The 19,435-nt window shown below is 33.2% G+C and overlaps 1 protein-coding gene across 5 annotated transcripts in view; it reads right to left on the bottom strand.

The window, feature by feature from the left end:
- Nucleotides 1-6,156: 6,156 nt before the first annotated feature.
- Nucleotides 6,157-19,435, bottom strand: part of LOC127730854 (zinc transporter ZIP6-like) — a 95,326-nt gene continuing 82,047 nt past the window's right edge. For all 5 annotated transcript variants that reach the window (XM_052239461.1, XM_052239458.1, XM_052239459.1 and 2 more), the window contains exon 9: nucleotides 6,157-10,451. In XM_052239461.1, the coding sequence (XP_052095421.1) occupies nucleotides 10,308-10,451 (144 nt within the window). In that variant the 3' untranslated portion in view covers nucleotides 6,157-10,307. The remainder of the gene's footprint in view (nucleotides 10,452-19,435) is intronic.

Below are 19,435 nucleotides of genomic sequence, written 5' to 3'. Positions count from 1 at the left end.
AGGCATATAAGACCAACAGCTTACATTGAAAACACAGTTAAAAACGATCATTACAAGAACAATCACAATACAACTGTCCGTAAAACTTCAACTGTCTGTAACACTTCACAAACATTAGACCACAATGAAACCGTTGCGTCCGAGGAAAATGAAAGTATTGAACCATCTAAGTCACCCGTAACAAGATCTGGAAGAACAGTAAAAGTGCCAACCAAATTAAATGACTATGTAAAATAATTTTGTTGAACTGTCAAGTAGTTGCTAGGAAGCATTTAGTTAGTTTTAGTTAGTTTTCAGAATAGACAATATATAGACTTTAAGTTAAATTGGAAAAGAGACTTTAATCTAGTCAGTATTAATTTCTAGTCAAAAAACTATTTCAGTATTAATTTCAAATTCATTTATTCATTAACTCATTTCATTTCATCTTTTAGAAAAAGGGGGATGTCACATACCGTAATATTGACATATCTTAACAGGATACGATCCGGACTTTATTGTTATGTATTATGATACTCTCCTGTATAGAAGGTGAATAAATATAGTTTGTTATTGTCAACATGTCTTCGTACTTATTGAACACTAGGTACACGATTACACATATTTCAGGAAAGCAGAATCTAGCACCAGATGCGCTTTCTAGGTGTGACGAAGTTTGACCCCTGAGCAGTTATTAGCATCTGATGTGTATATTTTGTATCTATGTATATATTAAGGTATCAATTTCAGATTATTTTTTGAAATTTGTTGGTGTTGGCTGGACTAAATCCTAGTATAGTCTTCTGAAGGGGGACGTATGTGACGAACTTCGTTATGTGATTTTTGTTTTATTAATTATTTGCTTATTATTCATAAATTGTAATTCATGAAATGGAGCTCACTATCTTATATTCATGGCTTACAAAGGTATGTAAAAATTGCATCCTGATTGACACCCAACTCATTCATTTACGCGCCAGGTAAATCATGTGACAGGTAGCACATGGTTTTTATACAGGTAAAGTGGTTAGGCAGAGCACACCTAGATTTTGATGTGAACAGACGTCTAGCCTGCTGCAGTTCAGTAATATATTTGGTGATACCTCAGAATTGTCAGTTCAGGACATGGAGTTTCACAGGACAATATAATGAATTTGCTCAGGTAAGAACATTTATTTATATTTTTGACGGTGTAATCATTTACTTGTCATATTGGCATATCAAACAGACCCAGAGACTATTCATCACGTGGCGGTCGATTTATTGTGTGATATCTTGTTTTCACTTGATTATAAATTTTATTTGGGGTTCAATTATTTTTTTCAGGGGTTTGTCCAGACAGTTTTGAAGCGGCAGTATTTGAATGGTCAGACAACGTACGTCCCATTTATTGACACAGATCTTCCCAAATACCAGTTACGAGGTTTAGCTTAACGTTTCATACAACGGCCAGTATTTATGTTATGTGGCAGAAATTATGTATTTTGCGTATACAGAAGTCGGTGTTAGTTTTACCGGAAGTTGGTGTTTGATTTACCGGAAGTTGGTGTAAATTGTTTGGTAGTTCCGTTTAATTTGAGAAACCGGAAGGTATAGGATAAATATAAATTGCCAGATTTATTATAGTGTAAATGTTATTTTAATTGTGTCTTTTGTTTGTTTGTTATCATACTTTCATTTGCATGTCCATTTATTCGTGTTCATTTGCATGTTGTAATTGTGTTTAGTTTTGTTTGATTTTGTTCAGTTTAGTTTTAGTAAAATATTATTTTTACTTTTGTTTCTGTGAATGTTGGCCAACTGACAATCCGATTATCCTACGTCTTTACAACATGAACAGAAGCATGTGTCCCAATCCAGATAGTTTTCCAAATATTCCATGAAATTTTGACAATGTTATATGGATGTCTGAAAAATTGTAATATTAGTGTTAACTGCAAAGTAAGAACTAAGTCAAATTACTAGTTAAAAAAAAGTCAAATGTTATTTTTTGTCTCTCTAATTATTGCTCTAGATACTGTCTTTTGATTATTACAAGTCTATTTTTAGCTGAATTCATTATCAATTTATTATATTTTTATGAGAAAAGCAATAATAACGATAAGTGCCACTGATGATTATTTATATATCCAAACAAATGAAATTGACTTTGAAAACATGAAACATGAAAACACTTTAACCCTCGATTTGAATGGAATAGTCTAATATATTTATTGGCTGAGTTCATTATCGATCTCCATAAATTCTTATAAATGGAATAGTCTAATCTATTATTTAGCTGAATTCATTATCAATCTACTTCATTTTTTTTTAAATCAGGAATAATTACAAATAAACACATCTGATGATTATTTATATATTTAAACATGTTGAATTGATTTGAATTTGAAATTTTAATGATCAATGAGCAACAGGGTTGATTATATGGAAGACCCCATTTTATCTGAGGGGGTATTAACTAAAATTTTCGCGTTTTATAAATGTCGAATACATGATAAGGCAAGCAACAAAAATAATCTTTTTTAGAGGATACAAACATAAAAGAACACAGAAAGGATATCATGAGTTGGAAATTAATCATCGGATTGAGGAAACCCAGAGCTGTCAATTAGTCGATGTTTCTGTAAATAGATGCCCCGCAAAGGTCAAGAAAAATACGCATGCGCTCAAAGACATAAACAAACCGGTTGGATTATGTTTAAAATGAGGACAACCTGTCAATGCTGGTTCTCCCATTTCCTTATGAAAGTTCAATATCAAAGTTTCATTAAGGTAACCTAATTGGAAAAACATCACTTCAGTACTTATCGATCTGATGGAAATATTTTTATTCTAGAACAACTCTCGCATTTTAACAATGAACACAGCGGAATTCCCATATTGACGTGATGCTAAATATAGATATTGCTTAATAGTAATACTGATTTTCCGTAATGTAAAATAAACGATTATAAAAAAGAGAGATATCAAAACATGAGGATTTTGAGAAGAAAATTAAAGGAAAGTTGTTTTAGTTTAACCAGTTTGTTTGTTTGACTCTTTTAATTAAAGCAATCTAAAGAATCTGAGTAGTTCCTATTTTCAAGAACAAAACGGTTGACGTGAGAGTCTTGGAAAGTATTCAAAAGTAAAAGAAATCAGATTGCTTGACAACAATCTTATTCCAAAAAAAGCGGTAGACCAACTCGCTCCTTTTCTAACAGAACTGTAATAAACATCACTCAACACCGGTGAAGTCCCAGAAGATTAGAGAGATGCTAACGTGGTACCCTATCCAAGAAAGACAGAAGGTATTTAGCTTCTAACTACAGTCCTGTGGTGTCATTTACCTCAATTAAATGCAAGCTCTTGGAACTCATAGTCTATAGCAGCGTAATGGACCATTTTGAAAAACATAAAATCCTAACTAATACACAACATGGATTTCGCAAAAAACGATCATGCGAATCACAATTAATCATTACCATCTACGACATAGCAAAAAAAAACTGGAAAAACAGATCCCAAGTCGACATCATCCTTCTTGACTTTGCAAAGGCATTCGACAAAGTACCACACAATCGTCTATTACACAAACTAGAATACTATGGAGTTAACTCTTAAACTAACAAATTCGTTCCTTCCTCGAAAAATCGTAAAACTAGGAGCTGTCTCCTTTTAAGTCCCTGTACTATCTAGCGTACCCCGAGACACAGTTCTTATACCTCTATTGTTTCTGACCTACATAAATGTCATGCCAGAAACATCAACGTCATCTGAAACCAAACTATTTGCAGACGATAACATTCTCTTTAGAACGATCAACAACCAGGCAGATAGTAAAATTGAGAATGGAAATGGGGAATGTGTCAAAGAGACAACAACCCGACCATAGAACAGACAACAGCAGAAGGTCACCAACAGGTCTTCAATGCAGCGAGAAATTCACGCACCCGGAGGCGTCCTTCAGCTGGCCCCTAAACAAATATATATACTAGTTCAGTGATAATGAACGCCATACTAAACTCCAAATTGTGCACAAGAAACTAAAATTTAAAATAATACAAGACTGACAAAGGCTAGAGGCTCCTGACTTGGGACAGGCGCAAAAATGCGGCGGGGTTAAACATGTTTATGTGACTTTTTGCAAAAATACTTAAAATCACCGGAAGATCAGGAGAATAAATGGCAAATGAGCTTCAACGCCAAAAATGCATAGTAATTAGGATATCACAGAAGAACAAAGAAGAAATAGATACCTCATACAAACTTCACGGACATATTCTTGACAATGTTGATGCCAGCAAATACCTAGGCGTATACATCAGCAACAACTTATCCTGGAATAGACACACAGACAACATTATAGGCAAAGGAAATAAAACATTGGTGTTTATCCGACGAAATCTAAAAGATTGCAAAAAACCAGTAAATCAGCAGCATATACAGCCATGGTAAGATCTACAGTGGAATATGACTGCACAGTTTTGGACCCATAAAGCCAAAAAAGATCAAATCGTTAGAACATGTACAAAAAAGGGCAGCAAGATTTGTCCAAAACAACTACACAGACCGAACACCTGGCTGTGAAACAAACAGTCCTAAGTTAGGAACCTGATGTTCAGTGGTTGTCGTTTGTTGGTGTGGTTCATTAAGTGTTTCTCGTTTCTCGTTTTTTATATAGATAGACCGTTGGTGTTCCTGTTTGAATGATTTTACACTAGTCATTTTAGGGCCCTTTATAGCTTGCTGTTCGGTGTGAGCCAAGGCTCCGTGTTGAAGGCCGTACTTTGACCTATAGTGGTTGACATTTACAAATTGTGACTTGGATGGAGAGTTGTCTCATTGGCACTCATACCACATCTTCTTATATCTATAGACAACAATATCTGATCCCCAACGATAGCCAGACCAGAGGTTTAGACCGCCTTTTTAAAGAAAGAACAAAAACTGACACCTATGGACAGTCATTCTTCCCAAAGACCATCAGAGATTGGAATCAACTTCCATCTAAAGTCACCTCTGCGATAGAGGGATCCGGAGATGCTCTGAAAGCAGGCTTTGAAAGAAAGTAGACAGCACATCCTGTATATAGTCCTAATTGTAATTGGAGAATGTTTTAAATGTAAATAGCTTTGAGGAGAATAGCTGTTTTACCCGTTTTTGCAGGACCATATACATTCATGTATAAATTATACATCCTTGGCTTTCAAATACTTGGTTTTAGGGCGTTCCTGATGAAGGTATTTTCAGAAAGTCCTTCATACGTGTAAATTTATAGTGTTGACTTTTTTAAAATCCTGTCTAATTTATTTACCTTGCAGATGATTCTATAGACCTCAGCAGTTGACCTTTCACTGATCCTGATCCTAAGGTCAAAACATTGACATGACATGTCACGTACTCTAATTCTCCAAGTATTATCTTATAGTGACCTTTCACTAATATTAAAAAAAATCAGGTCAAGGATGGCAAGTCTTGTCAGGCTGACATGTCAACCTTGCATGCAATGATTCTGTCTACCAAATAGTGTTCATGAAACTTTTAGTTTTGTTAAAGCGGTCATAGATAGAAACATTAAAATGAGGACATTTGGCATATGTTAACAGAAACTTCAGACCATAAGGCATCTTAATTCAAGATATAGATTACTAATATTTATGTCCATCATCTTATAAAATTCAAAGCCTTATATTAATATTCAAGCCCTATCCTAACACCCCTGGTTATTATACACATCTCTCCTTTAGTGACATTCGTGGCAGATGAAATAAAGTAAAAGTAGAAAGTAGAAAGTAGAAAGAGGGACAGTGTATGTCTTTTGCAAGTTAAACACAGTAATTGCATAACAATTTAAATAGTCATCAGCTTATATGACCATGTGAAGCCAGACAGGGCTTTTGTGGGGTTATGTGCATGGGTATATTTGAACAACACTTTTAAACCTTTTACATGGACTTCCAAAAACGTTCTTTGTTGAAGGCCGTACGGTTGCCTATAATTGCTTACATCCACTTCATTTGAACTTTGGCGGATAGTTGTCTCATTGGCAATCATACCACATCTCCTTATTTTCATATTAAATTAAATAAGCAGAACTGATCATATCTTGGCTAATAACATATATGATATAGATGCATATTTCTTAACCTATTTTATTTTTCATTATTACAATGAAATTAATAGAATAAGACTATATTCAACTTCAAATATACACTACAGTTATAATTAACTGTAGATGTATAAAATTTATTAAGATTTTGATACATTTGATCAATAATGACATCTAAAAATAAACCACACAAGTAAATGTACTATAAACACAAAATATCTTCAAAAAACTTTATTTTCAACCCTCTTACATTATGAAGATTAAATAAAGTGATATGTTCTTCATAAATGGAATACAATAAATTGGCAGTCCAAACAAGCGCTCAGTGAACTAAATGTTGAGTATTTAGGTCAAACCAGATCTAGATTTTCTTATATATACATTTTTTTAGTAAGCATAGTTTCTGGTCTAGTACCAGTCGCTGTCAGAAATTCACAGCATTTCTTGAATTGTTTAACAGGAAGTCTGGATGAAAATATTGTAACAACTGAAAGGTTGCAAAAGGTAGGTCTAGCACAATAAACTGAGACTTTAAATCTTTACCAGCAAACACAAGTGTGTGCTATTCTATGGAATAATCATCATTTACTGTCACTGATGAGTCAAGCCATTAAATGAGTAAAATTATTATTTATATAGGACATAAATGTCATATTCTGAATTAACATAGCAAGAGAATAAGGTATGTCAAATGAACCAAACATATTGTCATTCCGGCCATAAATTCAGAATTTCTTCTTTCTTCTCCAAATCAAAAGATTATCATTAATTTAAATGAAAATTGTCTTATTTTGAAATTTAAAAACTTTTTCTTTTAATTCATTTTTTTTATTCTTAATCAAGCTTGAAAATTGCTTTAACAAATATTCAAGGATGTCATGTTGCCTCATTCATCTCTCACCACTAGGCTTTAAGAAATAATAAACTTTTCCTGTTCTATATGGATCAATTAAAAGAGACCTTTTATAATGAAAAATAACATGTAATAAATGATTGCTGAACACAAAGTGAAAAACAATACCTCCTTCTAACCCTACGGGCTTTATCATATAAAATGGTTGAACATAAAATCATAACAATGTGTCACATTAGCCTTTAGGGCTTGGCAAGCTGTTAAGTTAACAATGAAGGATGGTTGAACACAAAATAATGGCAATGGGTCATCATATATTTCTGCCTAGGTAGGCCAAAACATTCACAATAATGGTCAACACCGAAGTGACCATAAAATTCATGTATATCAAACTGGTCCCCTGGTATAGGTGAACTAAATATATATAAAACAAATTTCTTTTCGGCACAACAATTCAAACCCCAATGTTATATTATAACTGAACTTATTTTGTCTTTTTACATGTATTGATCAAAGGCTTTAAGGGAAACACAAAATGATGAGAACTAATCCATGTGTAAAGCTTATGTATGAAGATAACAGCACTTTGCCTTATTTACACAGTGAGCTGTCATTACATTAAATGTCAGATGATGGTAACTGATAATTAACAGTAACTGGTCTTTGACTTGTATAGCTATAAAACAGTACACAAATTGAGATATACAAAGGATTGTAATTATAACTCTTATTGAGAAAAACTTGAATCAAATCAATAAACTTGATTTGATAAAAAAAATAAATGACCAAACATTTGGACCACATAGGTGATACCAATGTATCCAATTGCAGAATAAATAGATTTTTTTTATATCAGCAACAAATGATTGCTGAACACAAAGTGAAAAACAATACCTCCTTCTAACCCTACGGGCTTTATCATATAAAATGGTTGAACATAAAATCATAACAATGTGTCACATTAGCCTTTAGGGCTTGGCAAGCTGTTAAGTTAACAATGAATGATGGTTGAACACAAAATAATGGCAATGGGTCATCAGATATTTCTGCCTAGGTAGGCCAAAACATTCACAATAATGGTCAACACCGAAGTGACCATAAAATTCATGTATGTCAAACTGGTCCCCTGGTATAGGTGAACTAAATATATATAAAACAAATTTCTTTTCGGCACTACAATTCAAACACCAATGTTATATTACACCTGTACTTATTTTGTCTTTTTACATGTATTGATCAGAGGCTTTAAGGGAAACACAAAATGATGAGAACTAATCCATGTATAAAGCGAATTTATTATTACCTTTATCATTTTATGGGTCAACACCTCTAGAATTTAAATATCTCATTATATGTGTGAGCATAAATTCAAGTATGGTTGCAATCTGATATAAACTACTTCGGTGAGCATTAGGAAACCACTTTTTGCACAAATTTTGGTCTATTTTTAATAATTGCGACCTTGACTTTTGAGGTAATGACCTCAAAATCAATGAGATCCTACTCTTATTATATGTGAGCATAAATATATGCATGATTGTAATTGGATAAAAAGTATCTGAAATGAAAATTACTGTCTGAGGCATGGACAGGACAAAAACTATTTACCCTTTCTGTACTTTGTAGCAAGGGGAATAATTACAATTCTTATAAAATACATGTTACTGTAAAGGTTGTCCTCCCCCAATAAGGCCCAATTTGAGGGGGCACATGTTATTATGCAAAATGAATTGTTCCTGTAGGCAGTATTTTTTCGGTAATTGAAACCTCACAAGAGATCATCTCTATCACAAGGCCATATCACACTACTAAGAACTGGCTGTATGAGAGGAGAAAAAATACTGTAGTCTGTAATCATTATCATCTAATGAGTATCTACAAAACAAATATTGTAAAAGGACATCTTTGATATTATACAACCACCTAAATGATACCTTTAACCAATATGCAAAAAATGGTCCACAAAATATAAGATGTTCATAACATCAATGCATTTAAAGTCAATAAAAAATAATACAACATTAATGAAATAAGAATACTTAGAATTGAACTTTTCAAGTTTACAAATTCTTTAATCTCATTATCAAATATCTTTTAAATCCATACCTTTTAACTTTGAATACATGGACAAGATTTTCATCACACACAATTCTAATATAACATTTCATCTTAAAAAATAATTGCATAATCATTTTTGTAAACATTTAATACAAACGGTTTTTCTGCAAGTTAAAATGAAGTTTCCTTTTGCAGGTAGCATCAAACCCCTACCCCCACCCCACAAAAAAAAAAAAAAAAAAATATAAACTAATTTTAGACTTGTCACTTATTCTCCATTTCTCTTGTCATTCCAGTCCCAATTATAGTTACATGTAAAGACAACAATTGAAATGGACATAAATTATATATTTTTCTAATGTATTTTTTTTTTCTGAGAACTGTAAAGGTATACTTAAGAAAACTGTTCACACAGATAAATGTCTCATCTGTATGTACATGATGTATAAATTTTGACAGTAAAATTCAAGTTTGAAATAAAAATGGCAATATTTAACATGTAAACAATCAAAAACATTCAAAGTCAAGGAACCATGACTGAAGGTGCTGAGCCAAAATATTGCTGTGAAAATGAGATATGGCAATGCTAATACAGCTGCATATCAAATATCATTGACAGATCATTAAAATTCTCCTTAAAACTTAGCTTATCACAAATGTGAAAACTGTGCAAAAGTTCAAAAGTCATTGCAACATGACTGAGCAAGGGCATATATACCCATGGAAATAAGATTTGCTAATGCATACCAAACAATTTTGACTTACCATTAGTGGTTCATCTTAAACTGACCTAATCACAAACCTTTACATATAAACTAATCAAAAGTACCACGAATGAGAAGGTGGGCCAAATAATCTCCATGGAAATGGGATTCATATGCAACTACCAAATATCATTGACATACCATTACTAGTTTCCTTTAAACTGACATAATCACAAACTTATACAAATCGTTGACCAGGCCTGAGGAAACAGCGACTGAAAATTCTCACTTCTTCAACTTTGTTGAGGTGAAAGGAAAATAAAATATAAATGCACATATAAATGAAAGCAATATTATGAACCACTTCTATCCAATGAAGACCATTGTTCAATTTCATTTAATATAATTCCATAATAAGTATACTGTCTAAAAAAAAATACACCAAATAAAAGGAAAAAATTCTTCAGATTTCATCTGTTCACAAAGGATTTCTTAAATTGGTTTAATGGAAATCAATAACTATCTCCACATAAACCCTCATACACATACTACATCATCAGTCATTCTTTTAGGTTACCAGTTTGTGGATGCACTATCTTATATTTTGATCAGCTGATTCATATCAGAAGATATTCTTCATATCATGTTCAAATATAGCAATGAGAAACATTATTCCTCCTCCTAACAACATTCCTGAAATCTGTAACAAAAGATGACACAGCGGATGCTCTCCCTTCTTTGTATCAACATCCGACACCTGTGGAAGCTGAAGAGAAATAATTCACATTGTTATTGCAATTATAACTTGATGCCAAATACAATTTTACTGACATGATTTATTAACATAAACGGTACCAACTTTTCTGCACCAGATGCGCATTTCGACAATCAATGTCTCTTCAGTGATGCTCGAGGCCAAAACATTTGAAAATCCAAAGCTTATTATTACATATTCTTAGAACAAGATATCATAGGTGTTCTTTTATGTAAAAGTTTTAGAGTGAATTTTATTGAGAAATATATTATTTTAGAAAATATGAAATTATGAAATAATTGTATGACAAATTTTAATTTAATTACTCAGGTAAATTTTGTGAAACATGTCGTTTGTTAATAATTGTTTGAAGCAACATTTTGGTATCTTGTCAATTGTCATTATTTAATATGAGCAATATTATGTTTTAATTAGTATCATAAATGAAATTAACTTGTATCTCTGTAATTGACATTATTCATATTTCACCTTTGGACATTGTAAATAATATTCATAATATTATTAATACTCAAATTATCAAAATTATCAAAATTATCAATGTCTGTCATTTTATGAGTAGTTTTCAGCATTCGCCTTAAATATCGGGGTCAAACAGTTATTCGTCAGTCTAGTCTCATCGGAGTCATCCAGAAAGGAGTGCTTCCAAAGCCAACCAGGCTCGGCTACTCTGAGGAAAATCATCAACTGAACTTAACCAATCTTTGGACTTCAAGTGATAATGAAACATTTAGTGGAATTATTTTAATTGAACTTTAACTTTGGATATTGGCTCTTGGTGACAGATTTGGTGGAGGAAACGGGCAGAATGTCAATCCCTTTAGCTTTGGCATGGCATTATTATTAGCAACAGCTTTCAAATTATCCACTTATAAAATTTGCGAAGGAATTTCGTAACCAATATTCAACTGAAGGAACAATAGAAAGTGGGGATCTACTATTGAAGATAAGTAACTTATTAAAATATCATTTATTAATTATCTTTACAGTAATATTTATAAATTTTGTCAAGTTTCAGCAAATATTGTGCTAGATTGAGTCTAAATAGATTAAAAAATAAAATTAGTTTTAAATCTGTAAAAGTCATTGGTAGTATTCAAATGAATTTTTTTTTCATAGTCTACCATTTACAGAAGTCTAATTATAATCTTGTTTAGTTCAGTTTTCAACTTTAAAAGTTGCTATACCAAAATTGGCAAACTATTCGTAAAGAAAGACAACTGAAGTGTGTGCACAAAATAGAACTATTACAGAAACTAAAGATAAGAAGCTTGTGAAATAATAATATTCATAATAATTCTCGAAATCGAATTGCTAGTTATTTAAGCAAAACGTTTCCTCGAAGAAAAGTTGTGAATATAATTTATTGAGACTGCAATAAAATTAAGAAATTTTGTAGTTTTACAAACATTTTTACAGCAAATTGCCTTTTTATTCTGTAAATAGATTGTATCTAAAATAGTCAAAATTGTTTTAGTAGAAGTCATGGGAAAGAAAAGAATTAAGAATATATGGTGCTGCAGAAGATCAAACTGTGCAAGCTTTTCAACTGTTACAGCAAGAGAAGCAGATATAGAATTTAAATCATCATTTATGTACCTGAACATCGAAAACTCAAATCAAAAGTGCTTAATTGACAGTGGTGTAGCAATAAGTTGTATAAGTCAACATCTTTTAAAACAATTAAAACCACAAGCTGACATACAGAGATCATCAATTTTTAATGGAGTTGGAGTATGTGGAGAAGTACACCCAGTGCTAGGACAAACTACTATAGAAATAAAATTCGGCGAACATAAAATTTTACAGAACTTTCACATTTTCTAAAAGATTCATTCAAAAATACTTCTTGGATTGGACTTTTTGGTAACTCATAAGATTAATATGGATTTTGGAAAAATGACAATATCTGTGCCAAATGTAACAGGAAAAGATAGTGCTACACTTGAAGAAAAGGAGAAAATGGTTTCTACAGTTACTGTTCCAACATTCCTAGATAACAACGTTCAGATTGCCATGGCAACCACAGTTGACCTAGTAAAAGTACCAGCTCAATCTGAAATCACAATTTCAGTACATGTTGGAAGGTTTAAACATGGAACAACAGCAATTTTGGAACCAAAAGGAAACTTATCCATTGAACATCAAGTAGCCAGGGGAAAGACAATTTCTACAGTGTTAAGAGGCATAGCTTCATACAGAGTTTTGAATCCTACAAATTCAACAGTTTACATTCCAAGAAGGACTAAAATTGCGAAAGCCGAAACTATACAGTCTAACTGTGTTACAAAGTTCACAGAAGGATCATCTGCTCCTATAAACTCTCTTAGCAAAATAACTAGTAATCAACTTTAGAGTGAATTTTCAGACCTAGGATTTAATTTGGACAATTTAGAACTTACAGCGGAACAAAATCAACAAATTCAAATCTTTCTTATTCAAAATAGGGACATATTTGCAAAGGATTTAAGTGAACTGGGACATACCAACTTGCATTTCCACACAATTTATACTGGTGATGCAAAACCTATTAGTGCTGCTCCATACAGATAATCACCACAAATGCGCAAAGAACTTGATAAACAACTTGATGAAATGCAAAGATATAACATAATTGTCCAGTCGTACTTGTTAAGAAAAGAAATGGAAGTATTCGCGCATGTGTAGATTTTATTTAAACCATATAACAGAACCCATGTCATCAGATTCAAAAGCAGAAATATTTTCATCTCTCGATTTAACATCAGGATTCTGGCAGGTCCCACTAGACCCAGCAACGAAGCATAAAAGTGCATTCATTACGCATAAAGGTGTATATGAATTTAACAGACTTCCATTAGGTATGATGAACTCTCCATTGACTTTTCAGTGTTTGATGACAAAAGTTCTTAAGGACTTAAATGTCAAATTGCGTTAGTTTACATAGTTGACATTCTAATTTTCTCAAGAAACTTTGAAGACCACCTTAATCACCTTCAACAAGTGTTTTCTAACCTACGTGAAGCAAACCTGAAACTTAATCCAGAAAAATGTAAATTTGCTACAAGAACAATTAAGTATCTCGGACACATTTTATCTAAAGATGGCATCCGTGTTAATCCTGAAAACACAGAAAAAGTTAATGCCTTCTCCAGACCAACCACTGCAAAGCAAGTTTAAAGTTTTTTAGGAATGGCAAACTACTATAGGAAATTTGTGAAGGACTATGCCCACATAGCAGCTCCATTAACAAAGCTTCTAAAGAAAAATCAAAGATTCAGTTGGACTCCAGAATGTGATATTGTGTTTGAAATTTAAAAGACCGTTTGACATCAGCTCCTATTTTATCAAACCTTTCATCTTAGCAACAGATTCTTCTGAGTTTTCAAATGGATTATATTTTAAGTCAGATTCAAAATGGATTAGAACATGTGATTGCTCAGAGCCTTTCATGACTGTATTTTAGGAGGTGGGCATCAAGGTTTTGATCGGACATATGCTGCAATTCGAAACAAATATTTCTGGCCATCAATGTATAGTGACATTAACCAGTATGTTAAAACGTGTGAAGTGTGCCAGCAGTCAAAACATGCCTTCAATTCAAAACCACCACCTTTACAACCACAACCAACTAATGATATTTTTGGCCGATGGCATATGGATATTTTAAGTGGACTTCGAAAAATAAAAGATAAATATAAGCATGTGTTACTCGTAGTTGACAGCTATTCGAAATGGTGTGAAGCTTTTCCGTTAAAATATGAGGAAGCAGGTGAAGTTTCAAATGTTTTATATAGAGAAATAATATCCTGTTATGGTGCTCCTAGAACTCTTTTATCTGACCAGGACGTAATTTTGTATCAAACTTAGTGAAAGCTCTTTCGGAAGTCTTTAATATTAAAAGACACCTTACTAGCTCATACCATCCGCAGACAAATGGTGCATGAGAAAGAATGAACTCTGTAATTTTACAAGCATTAAGAGCCTATACAAGAGATCAACAAGATGATTGGTATGATGTACTACCTGGAATTTTAATGGCCTATCGTGCTACGCCCGCCACTCAATCAACTGATTATTCACCATTCTTTTTACTTTATGGACGAGAAATTACATTACCCATTGACACTGCACTTATACCGAAAGATCGTTTGGCACAAGACCACAAAATATTTTTAAGCAGAATACTTAAAAATTTGGAAACTTCTAGAAAAACAGCTGCTAAGAACATCAAGCAAGTTCAAGAACGATATAAACAACTAGAGGCTCTAAAGAGCCTGTGTCACTCACCTTGGTCTATGTGCATATTAAACAAAGGACACATGTTGACTTATTTGTAGATCTTACTTTGCTGTACATTATTGCTGTTAACAGTTTATCTCTATCTATAATAATATTCAAGATAATAACCAAAAACTGCAAAATTTTCTTAAAATTACCAATTTAGGGGCAGCAAACCAACAACTTGTTGCCTGATTGGTCTGAAAATTTCAGGGCAGATAGATCTTGACCTAATGAACAATTTTATCCAGTCAGATTTGCTCTAAATGCTTTGGTTTCAGAGATATAAGCCAAAATCTACATTTTACCCCTATGTTCTATTTTTAGCCATGTCGGCCATCTTGGTTCGCGGGCGGGGTCATCGGACACATTTTTTTAACAAGATACCATTATGATGATTGTGGACAAGTTTTGTTAAATTGTCTTAGTAGTTTCAGAGGAGAAGACTTTTGTAAAAGATTACAAAAATTTACGAAAAATGGTTAAATATTGACTATAAAGGGCAATAACTCCTAAAGGGGTCAACTGACCATTTTGTAAAGTTAACTTATTTGTAGATCTTACTTTGCTGAACATTATTGCTGTTTACAGTTTATCTATATCTATAATAATATTCAAGATAATAACCAAAAACGGCAAAATTTCCGTAAAATTACCAATTCAGGGGCAGCAACCCAACAACGGGTATTCAGATTCATCTGAAAATTTCAGGGCAGATAGATCTTGACCTGATAAACAATTTACCCTAGTCAGATTTGCTCTAAATGCTTTGGTTTCAGAGATATTAGCCAAAATCTACATTTTACCCCTATGTTCTATTTTTAGCCATGGCGGCCATCTTGGTTGGTTGGCCGGGTCACCAGACACATTTTTTAAACTAGATACCCAAATGATGATTGTGGCAAAGTTTGGTCAAATTTGGCCCAGTAGTTTCAGAGGAGAAGATTTTTGTAAAAGTTTACGGACGACGGACGCAGGATGCAGGACGCAGAACGCTGGACGCAGGACGACGGACGACGAACGCCATGTGATGAGAAAAGCTCACTTGGCCCTTTGGGCCAGGTGAGCTAAAAATATGACAAAAAATCTAAAGAACCTGAATTTCAACCAGCTCAATGTGTTTGGCTTTATTGTACCACAGTTCCTGTCAGAAAAGCTCCAAAATTACATAGAAAATGGTCAGGACCCTATTATATTACCCGTATTTGACCCAATAGTACTTACAAACTTAGAAATTGTACCACAAAAAAAGAAGTAAAGTCAATGGTTAATGCTCAGAGAATGAAATCCTATTATGATCCAAAAGAAAGACCGACAAATTTACCAGATAATTTTCGAGATGACAATGAAGAACTAAATCCCGAAGAACTACAAGATGACAACATCCATGAGGACCATCAACCTTTACCACATAACCGTCAACAACCTGTGCCACCAATCAACAATGGAATAAATAGACAACAACCACCCATTCCTGTAATTAACAACAATAGGCCAATTCAGAACCAACAACACCAATTTCCTGTTGATAGAATTAACAACAGACAACAACAAAATCAACAACCAGCACAAAATAGTGAAACAAATAAGAGAACTGCTGGCCCTTCAGTAGATTCAACTTTTAATGCACCAGTTAAAGACAACAAACCATCTTGTCAGGACTGTAAGAACAATAAGTGCAAAACATTCAAGGAAGAAGATATTCAACTAGTTTTATCATCAATCAGAAGTAATGGTACATTATATTATAAACTTAAGTTTACCGATAAATCAAGAAACACAGAATGGTATTTTCCATGCAAGGTCCCAGCAAAATTAATACGAGAATTTCATGCGAAACGTACAATGAGTGGTAAAAGAAGAAAACGTCCATTACAGCAGAATAAACATAAATTTTTCACAAAACCGGATCCAGCTGTTAATTGTGTACAACATATTTCAACTAAAGTAACAGCTGACATAAGCACACAAACTGAAACCATCAATGAACAACATCAAGGAAATGAACATCAACAGTTATTAGCTGTAAGAATTTCAACAACCGACCATACTTTTTAATTAAATCTGGAAATACTACAAAATATGAATCAATGACTTCAACACCTAATACCGCACGACAAGTTTTAATAGATCATAAGGAACGTTTCAAACAAGCCCTTTTACAACAAGACATTCAATATACTATGGAGAAAAGATAAGGAAAAGAAAATCAATGCGACTGCAGTTTTCAAATAGCCTCAGATGGAAAAATACACGAAATACAATACAACCTAGATGGCACAACGGAATATTTATCGGGATACAGGAATCCAGTCATTGCACAAGAGTGGGATATAGTGTTTCCTGCAGGATGTTTTGGCGTGGTATGGCGCCCTGCCGTGTTTTCTTGACACCCTGCTCTTTTTAGGAAAAAAATTAGGTGCCATGCCCCTTTTCAGTAGTAATATAGAACGCCCCACTGTAATTTAATATCGGTTCTGTAATTCATCTTTAAGCAAGACCATTTCGAGTTATTTCCCTTAGAAGGAAAATCAAAAATTTTAATGGCCAAAATTTTATTGAATTTCGTAATGTTTAGACAGTTTTGAAGCGACAGAGTACAAATAAGATTCATGATTGAAACTAATAGGTACAACATTGATTTGTTTCTCTACGATTTTAAAATGTAGACAATTTAAAAGCGAACCGATACTGTTTGAGTTATAATTTTACGATGCATGGGATGAACATTACCACTGATAATTTAAGTAAACAATCAGATGTTTATTTATATTTTCTATCTATACTATTCGATCGGTCAAGACGTCGGATTGGGTGTGAACTTACGATGACTTTCATACTGTTGTTATCTTAATAAAATTAAAGTTAAGAATATGGCTGATATACTTTTGAATAGTACAAAATCAACAACGTTTCAATAAAAAAACAAAAATCAAAGGACTGTAAGCGCTGTAGGCAGTTAACCAAAAACCAAGGCAAACGTAATATGAAAACTGTGGCAATGTTGCTTCAATCTTTTTTTTTAAGATTTGAAAGAACAAACATTAAACATTCGTATATTGTACATTTATGTTTATCTAATGAATTGATTAGTAAGGCAAATTAATTAATATTTCATCAGCAATGCATATATATCAATGTAAATGACCCCCATCTTCACCCCAAGTCCATGATGTCACTCCATACCAAGTTTGGAATAAATTGACAGGTGATTATAAAACAGTTGGTCAAACATTCTTGGGCTTTACACTGCTTGTATGATTTATATGTTTTCTTTAAAATGAGCCATAAATGAAAATTATTATAGGCCCAGAAATAATTCAAAAAATGATTAGTGTAAATTCAATTAACCTAGACTATTTTTTTGCATCAATAAAATTTTATAATAAACAAGAAATATTTGTAACAGGATGCCGTCTCCCAAACAAAGCTTCCATAATTCGTCATTCCCATGGTCGCCTGACATTGGGCAAAGACCAGTACATATTGGTTTGGTCTAGTAAAGTGATATGCATATGTGACGCCTAGAGGATTGACCCTGTATGTCATTCAAATTTTTTTTGATGAACAGGAACAAATATGGTTTAGGAGTGGGTATCTCAACTGTTTACAAGTTCTCAAACAAGAGGGGTGGGGTGACCCGAGGGACTCCCCCTATATTTCATTATATTTGTTTTATTGTCCCACACATGAATATATATGGTTTAGGGGTGGGGATCTCGACCATTTCCATGTTCTAAAACAGTAAGGGGTGGGGTGACCCCAGGGACTCCCCATATATTTCATAATATTTGTTTTATTGTCCAATAAATGAATTAAAGAACCTTAGTGAGCGCGCTCACATACCCCACGTCCCCACATTGTCATTGGAGAAATAAAATAAGTGTAAGAAAAAAAAATTGTATCAGAAAAAAAAATTGAATCGTAATTTCCTGTCAATATGCACATCTACATAGTATGTCCTTATTATCTACACAGTTTCATAAAATTCTGTTGTGTGGTTTGAGAGAGTTGCGATGACAAAAGGTTGCAGTAGTATATTGGGCAAATAAGTTCAAAGGGGCGTAACTCCTGGAAAAAAATTGAATCGTAATTTCCTGTCGATATGCACATCTACGTAGTATGTCCTTATTATCTGAAAAGGTTTCATGAAATTCTGTTGTGTGGTTTGAAAAGAGTTGCGATGACAAAAGGTTGCAGTAGTATATTGGGCAAATAAGTTCAAAGGGGCGTAACTCCTGGAAAAAAATTGAATCGTAATTTTCTGTCGATATGCACATCTTTGTAGTATGTCTTTATTATCTGAAAAGGTTTCATGAAATTCTGTTGTGTGGTTTGAGAGGAGTTGCGATGACAAAAAGTTGCAGTAGTATATTTGGCAAATAAGTTCAAAGGGGCGTAACTCCTGGAAAAAAAATTGAATCCTAATTTCCTGTTGATATGCACATCTACGTTGTATGTCTTTATTATCTAAAAAGGTTTCATGAAATTCTGTTGTGTGGTTTGAGAGGAGTTGCGATGACAAAAGGTTGCAGTAGTACATTTAAGTTAATAAGTTCAAAGAGGCGTAACTCCTAGAAAAAAATTGAATCCTAATTTCCTGTCGATATGCACAACTACAAAGTATGTCCTTATTATCTAATAAGGTTTTCTGATATTCTGTTGTGTGGTTTGAGAGAAGTTGCGATGACAAGAAATAGGACTGACGGACTGACGGA

This window comes from Mytilus californianus, unplaced genomic scaffold, assembly GCF_021869535.1.
Source record: "Mytilus californianus isolate M0D057914Y unplaced genomic scaffold, xbMytCali1.0.p SCAF_2, whole genome shotgun sequence".
Taxonomy (NCBI): domain Eukaryota; kingdom Metazoa; phylum Mollusca; class Bivalvia; order Mytilida; family Mytilidae; genus Mytilus; species Mytilus californianus.
The sequence above is the reverse complement of the archived record's forward strand: the minus strand, read 5'-3'. Positions and strand labels throughout refer to the sequence as shown.